At 39.7% G+C, this 25239-nt stretch overlaps 1 protein-coding gene across 1 annotated transcript in view; it reads right to left on the bottom strand.

Moving 5' to 3' along the window:
- Positions 1-3554: 3554 nt before the first annotated feature.
- LTA4H (leukotriene A4 hydrolase) overlaps positions 3555-25239 on the bottom strand; it is a 35558-nt gene continuing 13873 nt past the window's right edge. Inside the window, exons 5-19 of the mRNA XM_060245216.1 lie at positions 21934-22038; positions 21721-21773; positions 20336-20408; positions 19779-19919; positions 19120-19143; positions 15507-15577; positions 15298-15409; positions 13328-13472; positions 13131-13234; positions 12411-12481; positions 11529-11583; positions 10142-10237; positions 6297-6379; positions 6013-6117; positions 3555-5070 (exon numbers count right to left, since the gene is read on the bottom strand). Of these exons, the coding sequence (XP_060101199.1) occupies positions 4941-5070; positions 6013-6117; positions 6297-6379; positions 10142-10237; positions 11529-11583; positions 12411-12481; positions 13131-13234; positions 13328-13472; positions 15298-15409; positions 15507-15577; positions 19120-19143; positions 19779-19919; positions 20336-20408; positions 21721-21773; positions 21934-22038 (1368 nt within the window). The 3' untranslated portion in view covers positions 3555-4940. The remainder of the gene's footprint in view (positions 5071-6012; positions 6118-6296; positions 6380-10141; positions 10238-11528; positions 11584-12410; positions 12482-13130; positions 13235-13327; positions 13473-15297; positions 15410-15506; positions 15578-19119; positions 19144-19778; positions 19920-20335; positions 20409-21720; positions 21774-21933; positions 22039-25239) is intronic.

A 25239-nucleotide genomic window follows, 5' to 3' on the forward strand; every position in this document is an offset into this window, starting at 1 on the left:
TGTGCATTACTTTGCACTTGGCCACATTGAACCGCATAGTAGAAGGCTGCAGGAAAAGAGGGAGACCCAACATGAAATAGATTCAATCAAGGATGCGACAGGTCTCAGCTTGCAACATCTGAGCAAGACTGTTAATGATAGGATGTTTTGGAGGCCATTAATTTATAGGGTTGCCATAAGGTGGAAGAACATGCATGTGCATACATGTGCATACGCACACATACATATGCAGGACCACTGGTGGAATTGTAGTTGTAATTCTATTTTACATCAACGTGTCTGGGCTTTCTGTAATCCCACATAGGCTGCAGTCATACTACAGTCACCGCAGAGAGGGTGGCTGGGCAGCTTTGTTTTGTTTGTTTTTTAAAAAGTCTGATTTATGCATGCGCATAACCACTTACTCACTGTTGGACGAATATGCAGTTAAAATATGCAGCAGGGAAAAAATGGCAGCCAGGAAGTGGAAGTCAGACCTCCTAAAGGGTTCAAGTGCGCTATGGAGATCAGACATCAGAAGTGTGCAGAGAGACTGGCTTAAGCAAAAAACTGGACTATCTGGTGTTGGGAAAGTCAGGAGTGAGGCTGGATGGCTGATGAGAGGGGAATGGAGGACAGATGTGGATGTCTGGATGAGCACTTTAAATCCATTGGGGAAAAGCAACATCAGAGCAAAGTGTTTGTCTGACCACACCCATAGTGTTTGAGATAAATTTCAGGTGATAACAAGTTTTTGCATGTTTGTGTGACACAGCATAATGAATAGTTTAATATCTGAAAATAGGCACAACTGTTTTGCCCTGACACCAGCATTTCAGCGTGTTAAGCTGACCTTCCTAAATTATTCCAAAATGGCAACGCAAGTTTAGTGTCCATTTACTTAGTACAGTAATATTTTTAATCAGCAGTCACTAAAAAGAGAACAGGTTTTCTAAGCCAAAAGAGGACCTGCTCCCTTCTCCATCTCTTGACGGATTGTTTTTAGTAGCACATAACAATTAACAAATTAAGTGATAGTTATCATTCCTCAATGTTGTTAAACAACAAATTGAAGCTCAGTCCAGACAGAGGTGCTGCTGGTCAATGACAAGCCTGCTCAAGGATTGAGGAATCAACTTTTCCTGGAGGAAGTTTGCACTCCCCTGAAGGAACAGGTTTGTAGCTTGGTGCTGCGCTGGATCCTGGCCTTGGCTGAAGGCTCAGTACTCCTCCATGGCATGTAGCATCATTATCAGCTTCAGTTGGTACACCAGCTACAGACCTTCCTCAAAAAGCATGACCTGGCCATGGTGATGTATGCTATAATAACATTCAAGTTATATTACTGTTATGGACTCTATGTGAGACTGCCTTTGGACTCTGTCTAGAAATTTCCGTTGGCCCAAAATGCTGCAATCAGACTACCATCAGGGTCTGGATACAGGGATCTTATCATACCCAAGTGTTGTATTACCTGTCATGGCTGCCCATTTGATTCTGGTCACAGTTCAAAGTGTTGGTTCTTACATTTTATTGTGGTATTTTTTTCTTTTATTCACTTCCCTTAACATATGTAAATTCAGCAATTTAGAATAACAGAATCATAGAGTTGGAAGGGACCTCAAGGGTCATCTAGTCCAACCCCCTGCACAATGCAGGAAACTCACAAACACCTCCCCTAAATTCACAGGATCTTCATTGCTGTCAGATGGCCATCTAGCCTCTGTTTAAATATGTCGAAGGAAGGAGAGCCCACCACCTCCCAAGGAAGCCTGTTTCACTGAGGAATCACTCTAACGGTCAGGAAGTTCTTCCTAATGTTGACCCAGAAACTCTTTTGATTTAATTTCGATCCATTGGTTCTGGTCCTACCCTCTGGGGCCACAGAAAACAATTCCACACCATCCTCTACATGACAGCCCTTCAAGTACTTGAAGATGGTGATCATATCACCTCTCAGCTGCCTGCTCTCCAGGCTAAACATGCCCAGCTCCTTCAACCTTTCTTCATAGGACTTGGTCTCCAGACCCCTCACCATCTTCTTGCCCTCCTCTGGACCAGTTCCAGCTTGTCTATATCCTTCTTAAAATGTGGTGCCCAAAACTGAACACAATACTCTAGGTGAGGTCTTACCAGAGCAGAGTAAAGTGATACCATCACTTCACGTGATCTGGACACTATACTTCTGTTGATATAGCCCAAAATTGCATTTGCCTTTTTAGCCACCACATCACACTGCTGACTCATGTTCAGCATATGATCCACTAAGACCCCTAGATTTTTTTTTGCACATACTGCTAAGACAAGTCTCCCCCAACCTATAACCATGCATTGGATTTTTCCTACCTAAATGCAGCACTTTACATTTATCCCTGTTAAAATTCATTTTATTGGTTTTAGCCCAGTTTTCCAGCCTGTCAAGGTCATCCTGGATCCTGTTTCTGTCTTCTACTGTATTTGCAACCCCTCCCAATTTAGTATCATCGGCACATTTAATAAACATTACATTGCATGTCCATGATTACTGACTTCTACAAACTCTTTCTTCATTCTCTTGTACAACCTTCAATATACTCTAGATTAGGCATTTCCAAGTTCTCCATTTATTTTTATTTTTTTGCATTTATATCCCGCCCTCCCCGCCGAAGCAGGCTTATGATGCAACTTCCTGTCCATAGAACATCAACAGATCTGCTCTGCTTAATTTTACAAAGGATGGTTGTTACCCCAGATATTTGAAGCCAAGGAATCACCTCACTCTGTGTACATTTTTACCTGGGATTTTTGCGCTTCTTCTGCCACTTTCTTATTTAAAAAAGCTGCAGCTGAGTTGCTTTTAATTTTGCTTGTGATGTTTTATTATTTTGATGTTTTATTGTTATTTGATTGTGAGTGCTGTGGAGCCATGTTGAAGGGAGGGATTCCCAAATAAAAAAGAAAGAACAGGATATGGCTCAAAATGTACCTTACTAAGTAATTCAGGGAGTATGGGTTCACATCCCAATAGCCAAGCTGGATTGTCTCTTACCCAATCCTGACATTTTCCCACCTGTTCTGAGAATCTAGTGCCTGGGTGAATTGGCTGTTACATTGTGGAGGCTGGTATTATGGAGTAAAATTCCTGTTCCCATGACTTTGCACTGTGGTCTAATGGTAGTGATGCTACAGTGGACTCTTCAGACTCAAACTCAAGCAAGATGTGCTTTAGCTGAATGTGATAGAAACCATCTATATTCTAAATTTCAGGTGGTGACATTTCTTTGACCCCTTACTTGTATCAGTTGTATTAGTGGGCGTACGTATTTCAACTCTGACAACCTAAGTGCTTACAGTCTTTATACAGGCTAATTTTAATGAGAAATATCCCACAATTCAAAGGAGTTTGGGGTGGTAACAGGTAGTAATTTTAGTGACTGAGTTCTCCCAGGCAAACGTTTAAGGATAGAAGAACCTCCCTTATAAATACAGCTGAGATAAAAGTATAAAACCTCCCTTGCTTGTTCCATACTATTCATCCATCTGATCACATGCATTGTAAACACTCCCCTTCATCAACAAAAAAACATACACTGAAAAACAATAAGGATGTTTATCCAAAAGATTTACATTTCCAAGCAAAGCCAAAGCAGCTGACACGTGGGGAAAAATGTATTAATGACTGCCATTCTCACCAGACCCACCAAACTAAAATTATGTCTAAATATTAGCATGAACAGCCTAATCTCTCAGGATTCTAAGTTATTATGACAGCTTGTTATTGCTTATAAGGAAGTCACTGTGTTCATGATGCATGTGGACCTGACCTCAGAAATTACATACTAAATGCATTCTCTGGTATTAAGGGCACCATATGATATAATAAATGCTATTCAAATGTATTGTTTGCATGTTCTATGAACTTGGAGGTCAATGGAGCATGTAGGTCATGAAGTAACTATCAAAACATAACCTTTAGACCACAGCAATCTAAACAAGCGTCATTTGGATAGCAAGCCTGACAGTGCTAAACATGGATTTATTTGGCAATGAAAACATTTGTGAGCATATCTGAATTCAGGCAATGTGTTTAGTAGATTTTTCTAGTAAGCTGCATACAAAAAAAATGCATGTAGTCATTACATTTTCAGAGACTGCCTTTTAAATCATGCTGATAAACTGCTCAGAAATTTTAACTAGCTTATAGTTCCATATGTAAAGCTCTATAGGAAACCTGCATATACAACAGGAGGTTCAGGGCACGGAGCTCAATCACTGAAGTAAATGACAACCATGTATACATTCTTCAAAGACAAGGAATTGATCAGTATACGGTCTTAACATGACTCATGCTTCCCAGCAATCCCCACAAAAGAATGGTGTAAGGGAGAAACTTCCTGATTAGAGGAAACCAGCCATAAATGCCAAATGGACATTCTGGCCTCTGCTTACATCCTCCAGACAGGTGGTACAGATTCATTTCTTAACTTCTGTTTCGGGAAAACACACTGCTCACTTCTCTACAAGGGAAAGAAGGATGAGCAAGACATTCACAAATAATTCTTCCGAAATACTATCTTGAACACTATGTGAAAACTGCTCACAGCAACTTTTTTTTAGAAATACAGAGCATCAGCAGGATATGTTGTTAATTTGCAAGTTAGTTTTGCACAGAGTTAAGTTATACAAGTTTAATTATGTTTACAAAAATGCAAGGTGATCTATCAAAAAAGATGTATTCTTTGAATAAGCAGTACAGGTAGCAAAATGGTACACTGTGGGTTGCGCTGGCAAATATCATGTCAAAATATTTTGTAAAAGCTGTACAGCAACAGTATAAAAGCTTTATTTTTTCAGCTTCAGAAAAGAAATTTGGGTTAGTAATCAAACAAGCAAGTTATCATGATTGAGGGAGGCGGGAACAGAAGAAATTCGGGAGGACAGAAAAGATTCCGCAGGAGTTAGGCCTCAGAATTCTGTAAATGTTAGGCTGTTTGTCCAGCCACTTCCAAGTCTCTGGCAACCAACATCGCAGTCACTGGGTGCATTTTGGCTTGATGCTGCTGAAAAGCACTGACAGCTTGATCACGTGATTGGTTGAATTTATAGAGGTCCCTGCAACAAATTTCATAATGCAAAATTGATTAAAGTCTGTTAAAATGTTTTCTGTTTAGTGCTAAAAATTACATTGCCAAATTGTAATTTTTAGGACTGTGTGCATTCTGTGTGAAGGACCCGTAACTGGACTCAATTGCACCTGTGAAAGATATTCATATCTGAAGACAGCATAATATATTGTGTCCAATTGTTTCAAGATTTTGAAACATAAGAGGGAACACATAAGAGGGAACACATATAATAGCAAAATTAACAAAGAGAAAATATAGTGAGGTTAGTGGTCAGGTGGAATAAAAAAAAATCTAATTGGAAGCCCTTGTGACCCTAACCCTAGCAACACCATCAACCTGCTGACCACACAGTTCTAACCTAAAGGGAAAGGAAATGGTTATATAGCACCAGTTAAACACCCTCCCCTCCAAACTTAGAATGTCACACTTTACTTTAGATACTTTGGTATGTGGAAAAGGGGGTTATAATATCCTCATGAAAGAGAACTTCCATAGCTGCATCACAGCTACATAGAGCTAGCTAGAAAGACAATGACAGGAAAATATTGTAATCAAGCATATGGCATATTTGCAGATGATCTAGCTCAAAACCTGGCCACTGTGGTAGCTGCATTGCTATCATTCTGTCACCTTCAAGATGGGAAACTTCTATCTGTTTGTGACATATGGTTTGAAGTACCCACTCATTCCACTATGACAAAGCAAGTCTTACATGGTAAGTTTTGTCTATACATAAAAGCTTTGGCCCTGATGAATTTTTTTTGAGGACGGTAATTTGATTATTTTGCAAAACCCTGACAGGAAAGAGACACTGTGCCCATATTTATTGTGCTCATATTAAGAATCAAGCAGAGGGCATCCAGTAGTGAGCCATATTTTCCCACATTTTAGAACAGTCACTCATTTGGAAACTATATGCCTTCCTTACTTGAACAAGGGGCGAGTAAACTTCATTCTGCCTTGTTCTGTAGCCATCTTCAGAGCTAGAGGAATGGCATCTTCCCATTTGGCTTGGATGCAGAGGCGCAACCACCTGAAAAATAAGGTTAAAAAATTCAATAGTATAACTTCCAATGCTTGTTTCACTTATATAAACATTTCAGAATTATACACTGGATCTAAGGACTTCCTTCTGTTAAGTGAAGAGAAAGATTCCTCACTTGGCATAATGAGTTTCTGGATCCAACTCCCACATTTTTAGATTTTACTAACCTGAATCTAATTTCAGAGTTGTTCACTGCATTGAAGTTGTAAACTTCCTGCATTCGTCTTACATGGCTCACTGGAAGAGGGTTCTAAAAAAGAAAAGGGGATCCAGGGGATGGAGAAAGAAGAATCAAGAGAGTGACCAACTCTAAATGACTATGCTAGCTTTAGACATTTCACACGTAAAAGCTAAAAGTCACTATCACACCCACTCTACTGGGATTACTCGCTTTTGAAATGAGAGAGATGGAGGTTAGAAACAGCAAAACTACACTGGATCTTGACAAAATGCTGTGTCATGGAAACGGGCAGGAATAGCTGGTACTGACTAAAAAAAAACAACAGAAAATGCTTCTGCAGATTAAAAGAAGGGCTGGCTTGGTCTCTTGGTTAAACATACCTAATACGGACTCCAGAAACCCAGAATAAAACAGCCTGGCAGAAGGACAAATAACAAAAGAGTAACAGGATAATATAACATCTAATAGATTAGAAATTGTATAATTAATAGAAATCAATTTAATATGTCAGGGCCCAGGTGCAAGAAGCATCTGAGAATGGCACAAATGTCTAGCTAAATACAGAAATCTCCCCTATAATTTTTCACAGACTAGCCACAGTTCACCTACTCTCACATACGCTCAGCTGCCTGTCATTCAATCTCAATGGAGAACAACCCCCACCCCCCAGTCACTGGCTGAGCTGCCTGTCACTCACCCTCACTGGAGAGCAACCCCCACCCTCCAGCCACAGAATACACAAGGATTGAGCCACTGCTTTGCAGAGAAGAGAAAGAGGGAAGGAGGAGGGAAAGATCCAGAGAAAGCCCCCCTTCAATTGATTGAGGGCTCCTCCCTCTCCTCCTCTGGAAGACAAACAGCCAGAGACAGGGGAAAATGGCATCCCATGGCAGCAGACAAGATAGAGGGGGGCGAGATGGAAAGCAAGAGAGACAGAGAGAGTGCGTTGGTCTGAAAGCTATCACTACAGGCCTTTGAGGGTGAACTCAATGGGGCCAGTCCTAACTAGGGCTGCCAGTTCCAAGTTGGTGGGAAATTCCTGGAGATTTTGTGGTAGAGTTTGAGGAGGGCAGAGTTCGGGGTGGGGAGAGGCCTCAGCTGAATATAATGTCTTAGAATCCACCCTCCAAAGTAGTTATTTTCTCCAGGGGGAGAGAAGTCTGTTGTCTGGAATTCAGTTGTGATATCAGGAGAACTTCAGGTTCCACCTGGAGGTTGGCTACCCTAGGCCTAGCTGCTTGCTACTATACAGCAGCAGCCCCCCTATGACAGCCATTGTGATATAGAAGTTAGTGTTTCAGTGCAGGGTCTGACAGACCCAGGCTCTTGCTGCGGAAGCTGACCGGATGACAGCATAACCTACCTCTTAGGGTTGTAGATGGCGAAGATCATTTCCCCTGGAGAAAATGGCTGTTTTGAAGGTTGGACTGTGTCACTATACCCTGCTGAAGTTGCTTCCCTCCTGCTTTGGTCCACACTGTGATTTCAGACCAGTCACAGACCTTCAGCCTAACCTACCTCACAGAGTTGTTGTGCAGATCAAAAGATAAGAGAATTATGTAAATTGCTTTGGTCCGCACTGTGAAGAAAGATCGTACTTTTCCTTGGTAGAGACTGAAGGTAGGGAGGAGGAGATGGGAAACTGAAGTCAGATCAATTCCCCTATAGAAAATGGCTGCCTTGGGTGGGTGGGAAAACAGCAAGGGGGGGGCACCTGCCCAGAGCCTCTTTCTAGAGCCCGTTGTATTTTCCTCCACAATGGGCCTTATTCCTAGTGAAGATATAATTTAAAGATGGGATGTGTTGGTTGGGGTCCAAAAGATGCATAAAAACTATTTTTTTATATTCTCTATTATGATAAAACATATAGCTTTTATATAACAAATCGTTTTTATATATTTAAGGGATTTCAGAATTGAAATTTAATTTCAATTAAAGACGATATCTGAATACAAATAACCTTCTATGGTGCATGAAGGTAGCCAAGAATCCAAGCCCTGGCACGTAGGACAGCTAGCTATTGTTGGAAGTCAATTCTGAAAGCCTAGATATGGGAAACTGAGTTGAAGGATCTTCTTTGAAGAGTCTCCTTGCCTGTAACCTGCTCACCTTAGTAAGCAAAAAAATGACAAGCTCAAATAATTGCTCTCCTTCAATGATCTCTGTAAAAATCAATGGATTATATTGTATTATTTTAAGTTAGGCTGTGGTAAAAGTGTAAATATTTATTTTTTAATAAAAAGAGTAAAAGGAGGCTTGATTCTTTAGTAATATTTTTACTTTCACACTATACCTAAAACAAAACAAAAAACATCACTTGGGTGTACCTTTTTCCAGGAGATTAATAAACTGACCTAGGAAAGCTAGCTAGATATCCAGGGCTTCTTAAGTGCATGCCTATATCTGAATCAGTTATGGCAATATGAATATTACTATTGGAAATTTTCTTTTGCGTTTATAAGAAACATGTATCATACAAAATATACAATAACCACCTCCAACAGTAACTGCTTTCAACAATGTCCCAACAATATCAGTTTCTTCATGAAATGAATTCCACAATCCACAAAGGGATATTAGAAAATTTTCACAAACACCCTCCATGGTGTTAAGTGCATGCCTATATCTGAATCAGGGGAAGGCAATGGCAAACCACCCCGTAAAAGTCTGCTGTGAAAACATTGTGAAAGCAACGTTACCCCAGAGTCGGAAACAACTGGTGCTTGCACAGGGGACTACCTTTACCTTTATATCTGAATCAGGCCTCAACAGTCACCCAGAACAGCTAAAACTAGATTTTGTTAAACTGCATAAGCTATCAATGCAAGCGCGTAGGCCTGGATGACATAACTTCTTAAAATTATTTCTGAAGGCAGCAAGATGTCACACTATTTTCAGGACTAGGGAGAAACTTTAAGAACACTGCTACGATTGGAAATACATGGCCATCATCTAAACTTCATTCTACAAACAGAAGCAAAGGGAGGAAAAATGATGGCGGCCAGTATAGCTCTTCTGTTATAATTTAGAGTGATACAAGGCTTGCCAATCCCCAGGTCCCAGCGAGAGTTCTTCCACTTTCCCAGGCTCCTTCCCGCCCCCAGTCAGCTGGCCGGTGGGAGGGGGAAGCCCCTCCCCCAGAGGACCATGTGCCTTTCCACCTCCGGAGGCTTCAGTCTGCGATTGAAAGGCTTCCTCTTGGGATAGTGTGTCTGTGTTACTTGGAAGAAGTTGGCAGCAACTCGTGAGTAGAGAGGCCACTCCCTCGCTTTAGAGTCGCCAGAAACGGCGGGGGGGGGAGGGAAACGTCTGCTGAGCACTTCATTATTCCCTATGTGGAGATCATAAGGTATATGGGGAATTGATCTGGAGGTTTTGGGGGTTCTGGGGGAGCTGTTTGAGGTAGAGGCACCGAATTTTCAGTATAGTATCTAGTGCCTCTCCCCAAACTACCCCACAAGTTTCAAAATGATTGGACCAGGGGGTCCAATTCTATGAGCCCCAAAAGAAGGTGCCCCTATCCTTTATTATTTCCCATGGAAGGAAGACATTTAAAAAGGTGTGCTGTCCCTTTAAATGTGATGGCCAGAACTCCTTTAGAGTTCAATTATGCTTGTCACACCCTTGTTCCTGGCTCCACCCCCAAAGTCCCCAGATATTTCTTGAATTGGACTTGGCAACCCTATGATACAGTTATGCACACAATAAAAACAAAGAGATGCCAGGTAATTTACATTTTAATTGCTGGGCCAGCTGCTCTAATGTGTGGCAAGAAGTTGCATGAGTAATTTGAAAAATTACAGATACATGATTCCCACCCCCCACACTTACCTCCAGTAACAGCAGTGCAAGAAATTCAATAAACTGGTGGGAGGACATTTGTTTTATATCAGCTGAGCTGAAGGAGCTGAGGTCACTTTCATTGGCCTAGAACACACAACAGAGAAATAATCTGAAACACTGGTCTAAAAAATTCCAGACAGGATGCATAATATAGGTCTTGTTTCCAAACACTAGCAATTTCATACAAATTCAACGCACTAGAAAACTGCATTTAGAAATTAAGTTACAAAAACAGTAGGCGTGATCCATGGTGCCGTATGATCGAGATCCATGGTGCCATATGATCGAGTTTCCAGTTCTCTTCTGCAGCAGGAGGTGCATGTCCATGGGCATTGTGCAATACAGGGGGCAGTCCCCTTGCTCTAGAAAGACTTTGAACTAACAACAACAACTGCCGCCACCACCTATTATTATTATTCCACGCTCCCCAGAATGAGATCAGGGCAGATTACCGTCAGATTAAAACATCAGATAAATACAGTTAATTAAAATCACATTAAAACACCATAATTAAAATGTACATCTCTATGGTTTTTATCTGGTGCCACTGGGCCAGATAGATTTGTGCAGGTTTGGGCCTTAAATGGTGGTAGATTCAGCTACAGCAGGGGAGGCTGGATGGTTTTAGTGGATGCCTGTTGATGCCTGGAAGAACAGCTTTGTTTTCAGGTTCCTGTACCATTCTTTAAGTTAGTACCAAGATCAGAAATCTAGGCAGTGCTGATGCACCTGAGTAGGAATTCAGTTTGTTTTCCTACCCTTTATGCTCCTGATTCTTGGGTGCAGAACACAGAAGCTCCTGCTTAGTCAGAGCTGTGTGTTGATGAGCAAAGAATGCATCATTTTCATCACTCTATAAAAATAAGTACAAATCACCTTACTGTTTTGTTCTGTCGTTTCTACAAATATCAAGTAATAAAAGAGTGAAATACTTGGAAAATAATTATGGAACTCAAGGTGACTTACAATGTAAACAAAACAATAACATAGAAGTACATAAGAAAAAAAAATTAAAATAATTTAAGATAGCTGGTAAACAGAAAAAGTAAACAAATCAAATGCTGACCTAAACAAAACTGTCTTCAACTGTCTTCTAAAGATCAAATGGAGGGGGCCAGACACACCTCCCTGGGGAAGGTTGTTTCATAATTGTGGGGCTGCCATCAAAAAGGCCCTCACTCTGGTGCCCACCAGATGAACTTTTTTCATTAGAGGGACAATCAGGAGAGCTCCTCCCTGTGATCTTAATTACTGGGCAGGAACATATGAAAGAAGGTATCCTTTAGATACCTCAGTCCAAGCCATTGACATGAATAGGTTTACATTCTTGAGGTGAAATGTTATGCCTGGCTGAATTCATTGAGTAATAACTCACCTGTATCCATCGTTGGCTCAAGGCTACACAAGCATTTGATAGAGTCATATCGTACCTGATGAAGACAGAGAAATTTAGAAGTGTTTTCCTTGTAATGGTAGACATTTATACACAGAGCATACATCCTATTTCACACCACACCTATATTCTTAACAGAATATATGTAACTAGTCTTTCAGATTATTTGCTGATTTCTTACAGTGAAATTATTGTCTGCTGTGATTATTTCATTGCATGACAGAAAACTGATACAGAATTTTTAAAACCTTGTAACAAAAACATATGGAGCATGCAATACTAGAGTTCTGTGACTAGAATGCCAGATGTATGTCTGGCCCTGAAAAACCAGCCATGAAGAAGATATTGGATTTATATCCCGCCCTCCACTCCGAAGAGTCTCAGAGCGGCTCACAATCTCCTTTACCTTCCTCCCCCACAACAAACACCCTGTGAGGTGGGTGGGGCTGGAGAGGGCTCTCACAGCAGCTGCCCTTTCAAGGACAACCTCTGCCAGAGCTATGGCTGACCCAAGGCCATTCCAGCAGGTGCAAGTGGAGGAGTGGGGAATCAAACCCGGTTCTCCCAGATAAGAGTCCACACACTTAACCACTACACCAAACTGAAGAGGAGACATGGTAGATCAGAGCTGCAGCAAAAGGAAGAGAGGGCATGTAATTCCTCTCCTCCCCCACATACTGTTTCCCAATCAAGAATGGCCTCCCAAGCTGCATTAATCTGTTGTAGGAAGACAACAACAAACTGTAGTATCGCATTTGCAGCATTCCATTTGTTTGATTCTTAGAAACTAAAGTGTTTTGAGATTGTCTTGGAAATATGAAAAAACTGAAGGAAAAATATCCCAAGGGAAGATCACACACTTACTTTGGTTTTACTGGTGGCATGCCAGGGGTGTTCAGCCATGCATCCCAGTCCACTGTATCAAGAATGGCAACCTAGCAAAAATAAATATTGAAAGGAGATCATTCACACAGAACTTCAGGCCTATTGGAACATCATTGGTTCCAGCTCTGTTTGCATTATGGCCTGATTAGTTGTCTCCCACCTGAAATGGAGTAATTTTATTGTTTTGTTTATTTACTTCTAATTTTATTGCTTATTGTTATTGTTTAAGTCTGTTGTAATCCGCCCTGAGACAGCTTGCAGGATAGGGCAGACTAGAAATTAACATAAATAAATAAATCCCAAGGTTCTCTCCCACAGCATTACCAATTGAAAGAAATGTATAAAAAGGCCAGGAAACCTCCCACCATCCTGGAATAGCTTCTGTGAGTCCATATATACAGTAGTATGCTAGAAGGGCCACTGGTCTATCACTCACAGGCAGTGTTTCCTCTAAGCTGAGTTAGCTCACAGATTTTTAGCCTCCAGCTCACACATTCTTGTAAGGATGACCTGATTTATGCAGTAGCTCACAACTTTAATGCCAGTAGCTCACAAAGTAGAATTTTTGCTCACAAGACTCTGCAGCTTAGAGGGAACACTGCTCACAGAGCACTTCAACTTATTTTTCCCCCTTTAACAGTGTTTTATTTTCAACCAATTATAGCCACAGAATCTGAAGCTGCAAGAGTAGCACTCAACCTTGTCTGTGAAATAGGAGTACAGGAAATTCTTCCAGTCATCAGTCATTATACTCTTGTATGCAAACTGCTGGATGTAAGCCCTCAAGAAGCCAATGAAGATATCTAGGAGCAAATAAAGTGTTTCAGCTAACAGCACTAGAGTGCCGCCATGGGAAAAAGAAAAAAGAAAAGCACTTTTTAAAAGTTTGTTAATACCTGGTCCTCCAAGGAGTTGCTCAAGATGAAGCAGTAAAGCAGAACCTTTCTCATATGGAACAGAAGAATATGCAACATCAGGGTCTACTTCTTTCAGGTTTGGGATCAGATTAGTCAAAGGATTTGTTCCTCCAAGTGTATTTATCTAGAACATACACAGTTATGAAGACTGAATCATAAGGAAATAATCATTTTACAATGCTATATGCATGACATAAAGGACAAACCAAGCTTAATTCACCAACAGAGGTAAGTATATGTCATTACCCACCCCTCACCAACCACAACATTAGCTAGCTATTTCTTAACTACAATTTTCTTCATTTATCCATTTCACTTTTGCTCCTCTGTGACAGATGTTATTTTCCTCCTGAAATCTGCATTCAAATACAAAAAAAGATGGATTGTATTACAACATCCCCACTTTTTTTAGAAGTCAATATGAAGTCTCTATAACATTAAGTTATAGTTCAGTCAGAAAATAACTAGTTTCAGGTCTTCCTGAGTGTGCAGCAGACCACCACAAGACCACAAAACAAAAAGAGAAAAATACGCAACCAAAAAGATAGGATAAACAAAAAAGGGCTGGGGGCACAAATGAACAGAAAAAAGTAGTATGGTATAATACATCAATGAACAAATTCAGTTACATACACAAAACATATCACCAGTAATTTAATATGTAAACAAGTCAAAAACAGGGAAAAGTTTTGCTACTATTTTTTCTGCTCAGCATGAGGTACAGTCACCAAAAAGAGACACAGAGCATACACTTCTATAACTGACAGCCTGCTTAACTAACTCTAGCCGCTAATTCTCAACTCGGAGTTTTTAAAAAAAATGTTAGTAAGTGCCTGGAAGATGGCAAGTTTGCTCAAGAGTGTTTTTCCTCTTGAACAATCTTAGAGAACTTGGGCTGAATCCCCACTAAATTTTCAATCAGTGGAATGCAACTTTCCTACCCCTTGGACTGACCTCTGCAAAATACTGCTCCTTTTTGGACAGGGAACCCTGAAGAACAACTCAAGGGGGATCTGCAGCAGGAAGGGAGAATTGAAGGAAATTGCCCAGTTAATGTGGATCCAAGCTCTAAAAAGGGATATTGCGCTACACACCGCACATATACAGACATACACAGAGAGCTTTCTCATCTGTGTCTTAAGACCTCACCACTAAGAGAGTCTCAGAACAAGTTTTGCCCAAAAACAGCAGAAGTCATTATAAGCCTTTCTAGAACTGATGAAATGGTTTTACAATCTATGCTAAATTAGAAGTGTCAAATACAAAGCTATCCTGCAAAGATAATTCAAAGACTGAGTTGTTGAACACAAAACATTTTGAAAATATACAATGCAGGGGTGGCCAAACTGCAGCTTGGGAGCTGCATGTGGCTCTTTCACACATATTGTTTGGCTCTCGAAGCCTCCATTGTGCTGCCCACTGGCTTGGAGAATGCATTTAAAGTTAGTTGCTTTCTTTCCATCTCCCCCTCCCTTATCTATTTGCCTTCCTTTCTTCCAGTTCTCAAACATCTGATGTTTATTCTATGTGACTCTTACATGAAGCAAGCTTGACCACCCCTGATATAATACTTGTCTACTATATGTACCTGTTAATCATCAGAGATCTTCTCTTATATAGGTTGACTCAAAATGTTCTTTTTTCTGTTTGTATTATTTTTCTTCTTATATTATAACGTAAGAAATAAATAGTGGCTTATCTTCAAATTATTAGCTATGTACTACTACTTAAGAATTATATCTTGCTATATAAACTGAAGACAGTTTACAACCAGAACACATTTAACAGTGGTTATTTTAATGACTTGAAGTAACACCTGTTGCCAGGGCTTCAGCTTAATAGGGTGGTGGGGCTAGAGCCTTAGTTCTCCCTTTTCTTTATTAATACACATACCCTGTAAACATTTTAGGCAAAGTCAAATTACTCTTTGGATAAATAGAAGCACTTACAGTATTTTGTAATTCCCTCCAGCCTCCCAGAGACTGGAACTGCCTGAACTGTTCACCAAACAGCTGACCGCCAATCCGGCGCTCCAGATAAACAGTGTGTCCTTCATTTAGCCTGAAAAAGCAAGTAAATTGATCTGATAACTTGCCTTAGAGTCTCTGAAAGCAAGATTCCCCCCCCCCTTTCTTTAAAACATTTGGATTTCACCTACCAAAAATGCTCCCAGGTTTTGTTCGTTACCAAATTCCCTGTCCAGCTGTGAGAAATTTCATGAGCAATAACCTGAAAAGCACAAAAACATCAGGAGGTTATTTTGATCTCCCTTCATTCACAGCCACACATGGCAGTGGGAAGAAGGATGCCCACTGAGCAGCAGAAACCTCCCCAACTGCTTCAGCATTTGTGATGAGACATTCTGCAGTCCACAATTGCTCAATTCCAACACAAGAGGTAGGAACTTTTGTTAACTAAATTATTCCTTTAATATATATACCACTTTAGAAAACTGATCATTTGCCCCATTTAAGACTCTCTACAATTCCTTAAAGTATTTTAACCTTATTTGTCTAAGCTGCTTGCCAGCAGAATGTCTAAAATGAAATGTGTAAAAATATCTAGTTTTGTATTACTATACACCCTCTATTGTCTACAAAGTAATTTGCATATTATGTTATCTGATTAGAGCACAACTCAAACATTTTAAGCATAGGATTCTTTAAACACTAAGCACCTATGAAAAAGATAACCTCTCCTTTGCACAGCTGGTGCAGCATCAAGGGAGAAGAAACAGCATACCTGCTGCCAATTGAAATTTCCTTGACTGTGGTCAAATGGACAGTTTTTCTAACCACAATGGAGGAGAAGTGATTATTTCAAATAAGTTGCTTTATTTTAGCAAGATCTAATTACAAGTAAAGCAGGTTTAGTAAGAGCATCTTAAATAAAGAGCCAAACATTCAATTGGCAAATCACCAGCTAAGAATGCACAGCATTCCCTTTCTGAAGTTCTGAAAATTGCAGAGAACACCAATGGCCAGAGATCCTTGTAATGACAGGCACAGAAGACCAACTATGCCTGTCCTGAGGCCTTCTACAATACACAGAAAACTCAGGAGAGGGGCAAGGACATCTATATACTAATAGCCAGATCAACCAAATCTTTGGATACTTAAATCCAGTGACTGGAGCTGTGAACAGACCATATTTCTACAAACCTGAAAGGGCACCAGGTTTGCAGAAAAATGTGAACTCTAACAAAACAAAACAAAGGAAGATTTTTTAAAAACCCAAAATGATAAAAGGACTGCCTGTAGCTTTAAGCAAGAGATTCTCCTAGTGACTTTTGCTAGGCAACCATAGTATTCCAAACTAGTTTTCTGTAACAAGGCAGGGGACAGGGCTTGGCCCTTTCCAGGTCTACTGTGGCCTTTGAGGGAGGACTCATCAGGGTCATGCCTGACTAGGATTGCAAGCTCCAGACTGGAAAACTCATGAAGGTTTCATGGTGGAGTCTGAGGAGGGCAGGATTTGGGGAAGAGACTGCAACTGGATGTAATGCCTCAGAGTCCAATCTCCAAAGCAGCCATTTTCACCAGATCTCATCTGGAGTTTAGTTGTAATTCTAGGGGATCTCCAGGTCTCACGTGGAGTTTGGCACCCCTAAGCCTGGAAGCAACCTCTGGGTTGCTTGATACTATCCAATTTCCATGACTCAACTAGGCCTGACTACTGGCTACTGTTCAGAAGAAGGCTGGATTTTATCTCTCACTTTTACATACCTTAAGAAGTCTCAAAGCAGCTTACAATCACCCTCCCTTCTGCTCCCCACAACAGTCACCTTGTGAAGTAGGTGGGGCTGAGAGAGTTCTGAAAGAACTGTGCCTGGCCCAAGGTCATCCAGCTGGCTGCATGTGGAGGAGTCGGGAATCAAACCCAGTTCTCCCAATCAGAGTCCACCACTCTTAACCATTACACCATGCTGACTCTCAACAGCAGCCACTCTATGAAAGCCAATGTGGCATAGTGGTTAGAGCTTCTGAGTAGAGTGAGTGTGATCCAGGTTCAAATCTCCATCTTGCTGAGGAAGTTCACTGGGTGATTTTGTACCAGTCACATACTCTCAACCTGTCTTACATTACAAGGTTGTTGTGTGAATAAAAAGGAGTAGAAGAGAATAATATAAAGTGCTTTGGTCACCACTGTTGAGAAAGGTAGATATAAATGAAGTAAATGAATAATAAATATAGCTGAAGATGGGAGGTAGAAAAAAGGTAAGTTGGTGAATGGCTGAGAAGGAGACAATGAGGCAAGGAAAGGGGAGAGGATATGGGGGTAGCCAGGAGGAAGGAAAGAGGAAGTAGTGTGAGAAGGAGGATACTGGGAAAAGTGAGGGGCTATCCCACAAGTCCTTGAGGGTTCCCTCACATGCAAATGTGCAAAAATTGGACCAGTTTGTATAGAGGCTCCCCCCCAGGGGGGGGGAGCTTTTGAGGGTTTTTTTTTAAGTTTTCCAATATACAATACTGCATACTTCTATAAGCAAAAAACCCCTCCTGAAATCAGAGTTTCCAAACTTCAGTTAAAGCTTGACTTTTGTCAAGTACCAGTATAAAATATCAAACTTAAAACATCACCACCATGTGGGAAAGCTTATGACAGAGGGGCATATAAAGGTAGTTGGCTGCGGAGTGGGGAGGAGATAAGGTTGCCAACTCCAGGTTAAGAAATCCCTAGAGATCTGGTGGGAGGTGAAGCTCAGGGGGGACCTCAGAAGTGTATAATGGCATAGATTCCACCCTCTGGTGGCCATTTCCTCTATGGGAACTAGGGTTGCCAGCCTCCAGGTGGGGGCTGGAGATCACCAAGAATAACAAGTTCTTCAGATGACAGAGATAAGTTCCCCTGAAGAAAATGGCTGCTTTGGCAGGTGGAATCTGTGGCACTGTACCCTGCCGAGGCTGCTTCTGTCTCCAAACTTTGCATCCCAAAGCAAATCTCTAGGAATTCTCCAACCTGGAACTAGTAAGTCTGGGGAGGGCTGATCTCTGTAGATGGGGAGATCGCCAGGGCCCACCTGGAGGTTGGCAACCCCAAAAGAAGGGAAGGGAAGCTGCTATGGAGGCTTTCAGGGTAGGAAAAATTAAATGCCTCCATGCAAATCTTTGTGGGTTTCCACATGTTTTTCCTATAGTTCAATGCATATTTTAGAGAAGGAAATACGAGGCGAAGTCCTTCTCACCAGAGTCCTTTTCCCCCAACATCTGGTGCAAGATTACTTCTTCTTAGGAAAAGGGGAACCAGTAGAGCCTGGCTCAAAAAAGAAAAATCATGTATCTCTTTCCAAAGTCCTTGTGAGATTTAGGCTCATGGTAGCCAAACATAGCTGTTTATTAAGTCAAGCTTTAACCGAAGTTTGGAAACCCTGATTTCAAAAGTGCATTTTTTGCAGCTTTGGAAGCAATTCCTACAGACAATTTTGGAGTTAACTGCCCACAGACTTCCAGCGACCTTTGGTACAGCTGGCTTTAAAAATCAGATGAAGTAATATTTTTAAAAGACAGGAGGCACCCATAAAAGTTCTCTCTTCTGCCCAAACAGATTATTATTTTACAGTGATTTGCACTACTTGCAGATCTCTTAAATTCAAGAGGAAAACATAAAAGACTATCTACTGCAAGCCTTTTATAATTGAAGCCTGCTGTAAGTCTTGCCTTATGATTCAACTAGTTTTGCACACCCCCTAACTTTTCAGGCACTTGAATTTTGACTTCACACAGTATATACAGCATCTTCAGTTTCGCCAAATGAATATACCTTACACTTACACTTGATAGTGATCTGTCACCAGCCTACAAAAGATAAACAAGTTAGGAGTTATTAAAATGTTAATATCCCAACTTTCCCACTGTCAGCTGTGTCTCAAACTATTTACAAAAACCAGTGACAACACTATACACACATTTTGACTTGACCATGATGTCAGAACATTGATTCAGTACAGAACATTGATTCAGTTTAATTACCATAAAAGCCTCCTTAGACTAAAAAGCTTTACAGTTCCTATAGCACTGTGTCAAAAAGGGTGCCTATCTGATATCTTCTGGGAGGCTCTTTCCTTGTCAGGTGCTGCAGATGTGAAAGACTGCACTCAGGTTGTGACAAATAACGGTCCTCAGGGAAGAGACAATCAGAAGAAAAATCTTTTAAGATCTGGCACAGAAATTATACCAGGAGAAATGGCCCTTCAGGTATGTAATCTCAGTCCAGAAAGCACTTCATAGGTTACTTCCTAAATCCAAGCCAATGTCATGCACCATACAACAGAGAAGACCAATTACACAACTTTTTTAAAAATTTGGACAAAGGTAAGGTCAGCTTTAAGATCTTCACCAAACACAAGGCACTATATAAGCTCTAAGACTTAACTGGTTCAAGTAATAGCTAAAGAAAACTATGCTATGTAATCTACAAACATAACATTTACCAGTAATGTAGGAGTCACAAATGTAAGGCAGGGATTCTCCATACCGCCATATGGAAATGATGGTGGTAAAACTAGCAAGTCATAGTGACCCCACACATAGGGTCCTGCAAGGTCTTCTGCTATTTTCAACATAGCTTCAGTCTGAAATAATAATAATAAAAAAAACTGATTTCTAATGTTCAAGCTTGATATTACTATTCCAGGTATCAGAAACAAACAAAATCTAATTGCCAGGCATATAAATAGAATATCAGAACACCAATTATTCTTTTGTCTTATTCAGATCTTACAACCACCAGAAGGAGGGGGGAATGACAGCTGTAAACTGAATATTCTACAAAACAGAAGGACTCAGTGGCAGGTAGAGTATGGGTTCAATCCCCAGCGTCTCCAGTTAAAGGGATCAGGTAACAGATAAGGTGAAAGATCTCTGCATGAAACCAGAGATAGCTGCTGCCAGTTAAAGTGGATCCTACAGACTGTGACAGACCAATGATTTGACTCATTATAAGGCTGATTGGTATATTCATCCATAAAATCAACAAGTTTTCACCAACCTCTGCAAATTCATATGCCGATTTTTCTACCAACTCCTTTTCAGCCCATACCAAGGTTCTTGGGCCAATCTCTCTGAAGAATAAAGTTTAGTTAGGAAAACCAAGAATGCCATCTTTGATTTGGTAACTTTTTATCTCATGGACTGTTATGTCAAATAAAGTTATACATTTAAAAACACTACTATGCCACCTATCCACCCAATTCAGTGTCTGCAAGGTGGTGGCTATTTAAACACTTCAAACACTAAAAACATGTATACAATAATTGTGGAACATGAATCTCTTAATATTTTAATAGCTGGCATACAGGGTGGATGCAAAACCGCTACCAGGCCAGTCACAGCTGCTATGGTCAGGTGGTGGCATCATATTGTGATAGGGAACAAACCACACAAAGATACCAGCCTTCCCTTCTTGCAAGCAAGTTCTATCTACTAGTCTTAAATTGTGATTAGTCATTATGTGTGTACCAACAATATCTCTCAGAATCAAGAGTAGTACTCATAACGATTAATAATAATAAGTTTTTATTTATACCCCGCCCTCCCCGCCGAAGCAGGCTCAGGGCGGCTTACAAGGCATGATATAAAATATCATGGTATAACAATAAAACAAAATAATACAATCAATAAGCAGAACAATATAAATTATACAATATATAAGTTAACATTAAAATCATTAATCTAAAAACAGTATAAAGGTCAGTATATACAAGATGGCTTGATGATAATTCCAGGTTTATCTTAAAAGGCTAGTTGGAAGAGGGGGGTTTTGCAAGCCCTACGGAACTGGTTAAGCCCTGGTTTTGCAAGCCCTACGGAACTATTAACAGTGTCAATTTAAATACTTTCTGCAGCTCAACAACTGGACTACTGCTGCAAAAGCACCTTGTCCAAAATAAACTCAACAAGATGTACAAACTGTGTACAGCTTGCCCTTCTCCCAGTAGCTTGGCAACAATGTCTGGACAACAGCGAAGAAAAGAGAAGTGAAAGAGCCTATTGTCATCTTCTAAAAACTTGCTGACCAAACAGCTGGCATTCTGTATTTTGGGTAGTCAGAAGTTCAGTATAATAGGAGAAAAGCCATCTGTCTATCATGGGTTAATATATTATTAGGATTAGTCTATCAGCCAGTGCTGCACAGCAGATGAAGTGTTTGGTATGGCTGCAAGGCATCTTGGTTCAAATTCCTTCTCAGCCCTGAATCTCACTGGACAACTGTTTCCCAATTCATATAAGAAAGACACATGTTGCAACCCACTCTTGAGCCCATGGGAGAGAATAACAATCATATGAAATAATCCCTCTCCAGGATCTCAAAACCAAATATTTTCTAGATGCTACAAACTGTTAATTTATGAAGATACATCTAGTCACACTCACCTGCTTTCCAAAGCACCAACAACTAAAGCAATCAAATAACTAGGTATTGGAACCTAACCAAAAGAAGAGAAACAAACTTAATAAAAACAGAGTTGTATGTCATATTTCATACACTCAAATCAATTTGCTGACAGTCATTCAAGGACATCAGAAGTCTGTATTTTCTGAATTCTGTGGCAGACCTTAGTGTACGAAATGTGTGAACAATCATACCGGCTGACTAAAACGATATATCTTCCTAGTGCTATCTTCTGGATCAGGCTTTTCTCCATCTCTTTTAGCACTCATAAGAGCCACCAGCTCATTTGGAACGGATACCTAAACCAAAAACAATATATTACCACTACTGGAGTAAAAGTTGAAGTATTTAGCACCTCACATGAGATTATACCTTAGAATACCAATTCTACAGACACTTCACAGAAATCTTCCTCCTACCATTTTGTATTACTAGTAACTATAAGCTTAGGCAAAGCAGTTAGCTATACTACTTCAATACTTGTAGATCAGCAACATTACTTGATGCAAGGTTCCCCATCTCTCCCCTGATTCTCACCTTTTCTCTGGGCAGATATAATATAGGCCAATACTAAAAGGAATTTGTGAACAGAACTGCTAATAGGTGGCGTTCCACCCCCCCCCTCCCCAACTGACCTCTTGCAAGTGCTTTTTCTTTGAAATATTATGCCCCCTTTTTCTAATAATCTCAAGAATTCTGGAAACTAGCTATGCAAATGAGCTTAAGCAGAGAAACCATACTGTACATTAGCAACTTAAAATTAGTAAAACCAGAGCTTTCTCTAAGGCATGCCCTTCCCAAGGACATGAGGGTGGTTCCTATTTAAGTTATCTTAAGAACAGATGTAAGGCCTTGAGCAGAAATGTTACCATGCGGTATCCTATTACAGGGGGTAGTTTATTGAAACTGGCACTATCTATTGTAATTTGTTTTTAAATTGTCTGTTGCATTCTGATCAAATTTTAGTAAGGGGTCTTGAGTCACTGTTACTGGTAAGAAAAGCAGGATATAAACATTTCAATAAATAATCTTTTTAGTGTCATCATACATTATAATATATGGGTCAGGATTAATGTTTCCCATATTAAACACCAAGGATAGCATAACTGAAATATCTTTCAGGAGCAAATGCTCAAGACAAAATAGCTGAATTAACAGAAAAATGCTGTTATTTCATTAATACCACACATTTCCTAGTGAAACGTGGGGGTTTTGGCACAACACCTCATATTATGTATTATACAGGCCTCAGATTCAGATAGAGCTCACAGGAGCACAGCTCCTGAACCTTTCTGAGGGCTCCCCCTCTTCTTTCCCACCTACCTTATTCACTGAATAGTAGGTGCAGCTGCATAACAATCTCTGGATTAGGAGAACAGGCAGTCAGACAGCCACCAGGAGCTTTGCCACACCCCCAGCAGCCCTCATTAACCCCTGGAGAAGCCTGCACCACCTTTTCTCCACTTCTTATGTGATTTTGGGTGGCAGGTGCCTTGCTTGCCTTTTGACCCACACATAAATCTCTAGTCAGCCCAAACAGGCCTCGCTCACCCAGGACTCTCCTTTCTTGCACTGGGTTGCTTTTGGCTGGGGGGTTATGCTAATGAGTTATGCTAATAAGCTCCACTACCTATTTTTTTACAAAATGACCCCTGAATATATGAAGTATTATTAGGCAGTTATTTATCTGTATGAGGTCTAGAGCTATTGGTCTCTGCTGATGTGTGAATATGACCAGTTTAGAACCATAATTTGTATCCCCCAATCCTCTTCTTTTTTTTCTTCAACAACAATTTTTATTTTAATCAAACAATAAAAAATGAATTAACAATATATCTAAAGTAGGTACTTTCTCATACCAAAGTGTTAATAAATTAACTATATGACCATCATACTACATTAAATAAAAATTAACTTGTCCTGCTGCTTACACAAAATATTAAATTAAAATAAATGCTAATATAAATAGTATTTTTCTATTATATCAGAAATCTCACCTGGAGGCATTAGATATTCTAAAATAGGAAACCATATAGTTTCAAAAGTATTAACTTGAAGAGGATTCTGTATTGATTTTATATTGGATGTTATTTTGCTCATTAAATAAAGATTCCATAGTTTTTTATGCCATAGGTTTGATGATTGCTGTTGGCTTTTCCAAAGGAGAGCAATACTTGATTTTGCTGCATATAATAATTATTGTTTCATGAGTAAACTTAGATACTACATAATGAGGCCATATATTCAAAAACAATGTTTCTGGCTCCAATTCCAATAAAAATCCAGTAATTTTTTATTTTTTGGAGGATTATTTTCCAAAATTGTTTTATTGCTGGGCAATCCATCCAGCAATGTATATATGTGCCAATCTCTCCGCATTTCCTCCAACACTGTGATGAAAGCTTTTTTGTTATATAAGATAATTGCTGGGGAGTGGTGTACCAAAAAGTTATAACTTTTAGCATCTGCTGCTTAAATTCTAGTATGGGAATAGCTGTAGCATAACTATTCCAGATTTTATCCCAAATCCCAAATGTAAGATTAGAACTGCATATTGTTTGCCATCTTTGTTGATATTGCCATCTTTTAGTTTCTGTATTAAATAAAATGGCTTGATATATTTTGGAGAGTATTCCCTTAGAAACACCTGTTTCTGACAGTAAAATCTTTTCAAACAATGTTAATGGTTGTTTTACTATTTCTATTAGTTTAATAGACTCTTGGAGATGTTTAAGTTGGTAATATTCTAACCAATTAATTTGAAAAGATAACTTTGTTTCTAATGATGTTTTGTCTATAAATTTTCTGTTCTTACTTAGGGCATTAAGGGTGTCAACGCCATAAAGATGCCATTTTTGATACTGTTTATGAAATTTTGCAGTTAACTACCACATTTGTCCAATAAAAGAAGTGAATCTTGATGGGCTGGGAAGTAATTTGTATCTCATATTATCTCAGACATCAAGGATAGATTTTGAAAAAATATCCTTATTTGAATTGGTCTTTCAGAGGCTTTTTGCCATATCACGTCACGGATATGAAATGGCGTTGACAAAACTGAATAAATATATGACCAATCAGGAAGGTTGTCTCTTCTTAACATTATCACTATTTTATTCAATTGGGGAGCTTTATAATAATTAAACAAAGATGGGTATTGCATATCCCCTTTTGTAATTTTTCGACATAGTATATTAAATCATATTCTATGTCTTTTATTGGCCCACAAAAAATTATTTAAAATAGTTTGCCTAGATTGAAAATACTTTCTGGGAACTGACAGAAGTAGCGTTCTAAATAAAAATATAAATTTTGGTAATATGAATGATTTTATTAAATGGCATCTTTATATCAAGAAAATAAGGATTTGTCCCATTTCTGTAACTGGGGTTTTAACTCCTTCTGCCAAGTTAAACAATTTAAGTTAAACAAATTATTAGTATCTACTGAAATCCTAATTCATAAATAGGATATTTGGTTTAGAGACCATTGGTAATTTG

The sequence above is a fragment of the Heteronotia binoei genome, chromosome 8 (assembly GCF_032191835.1).
Source record: "Heteronotia binoei isolate CCM8104 ecotype False Entrance Well chromosome 8, APGP_CSIRO_Hbin_v1, whole genome shotgun sequence".
In the NCBI taxonomy this organism is placed as follows: Eukaryota; Metazoa; Chordata; class Lepidosauria; order Squamata; family Gekkonidae; genus Heteronotia; species Heteronotia binoei.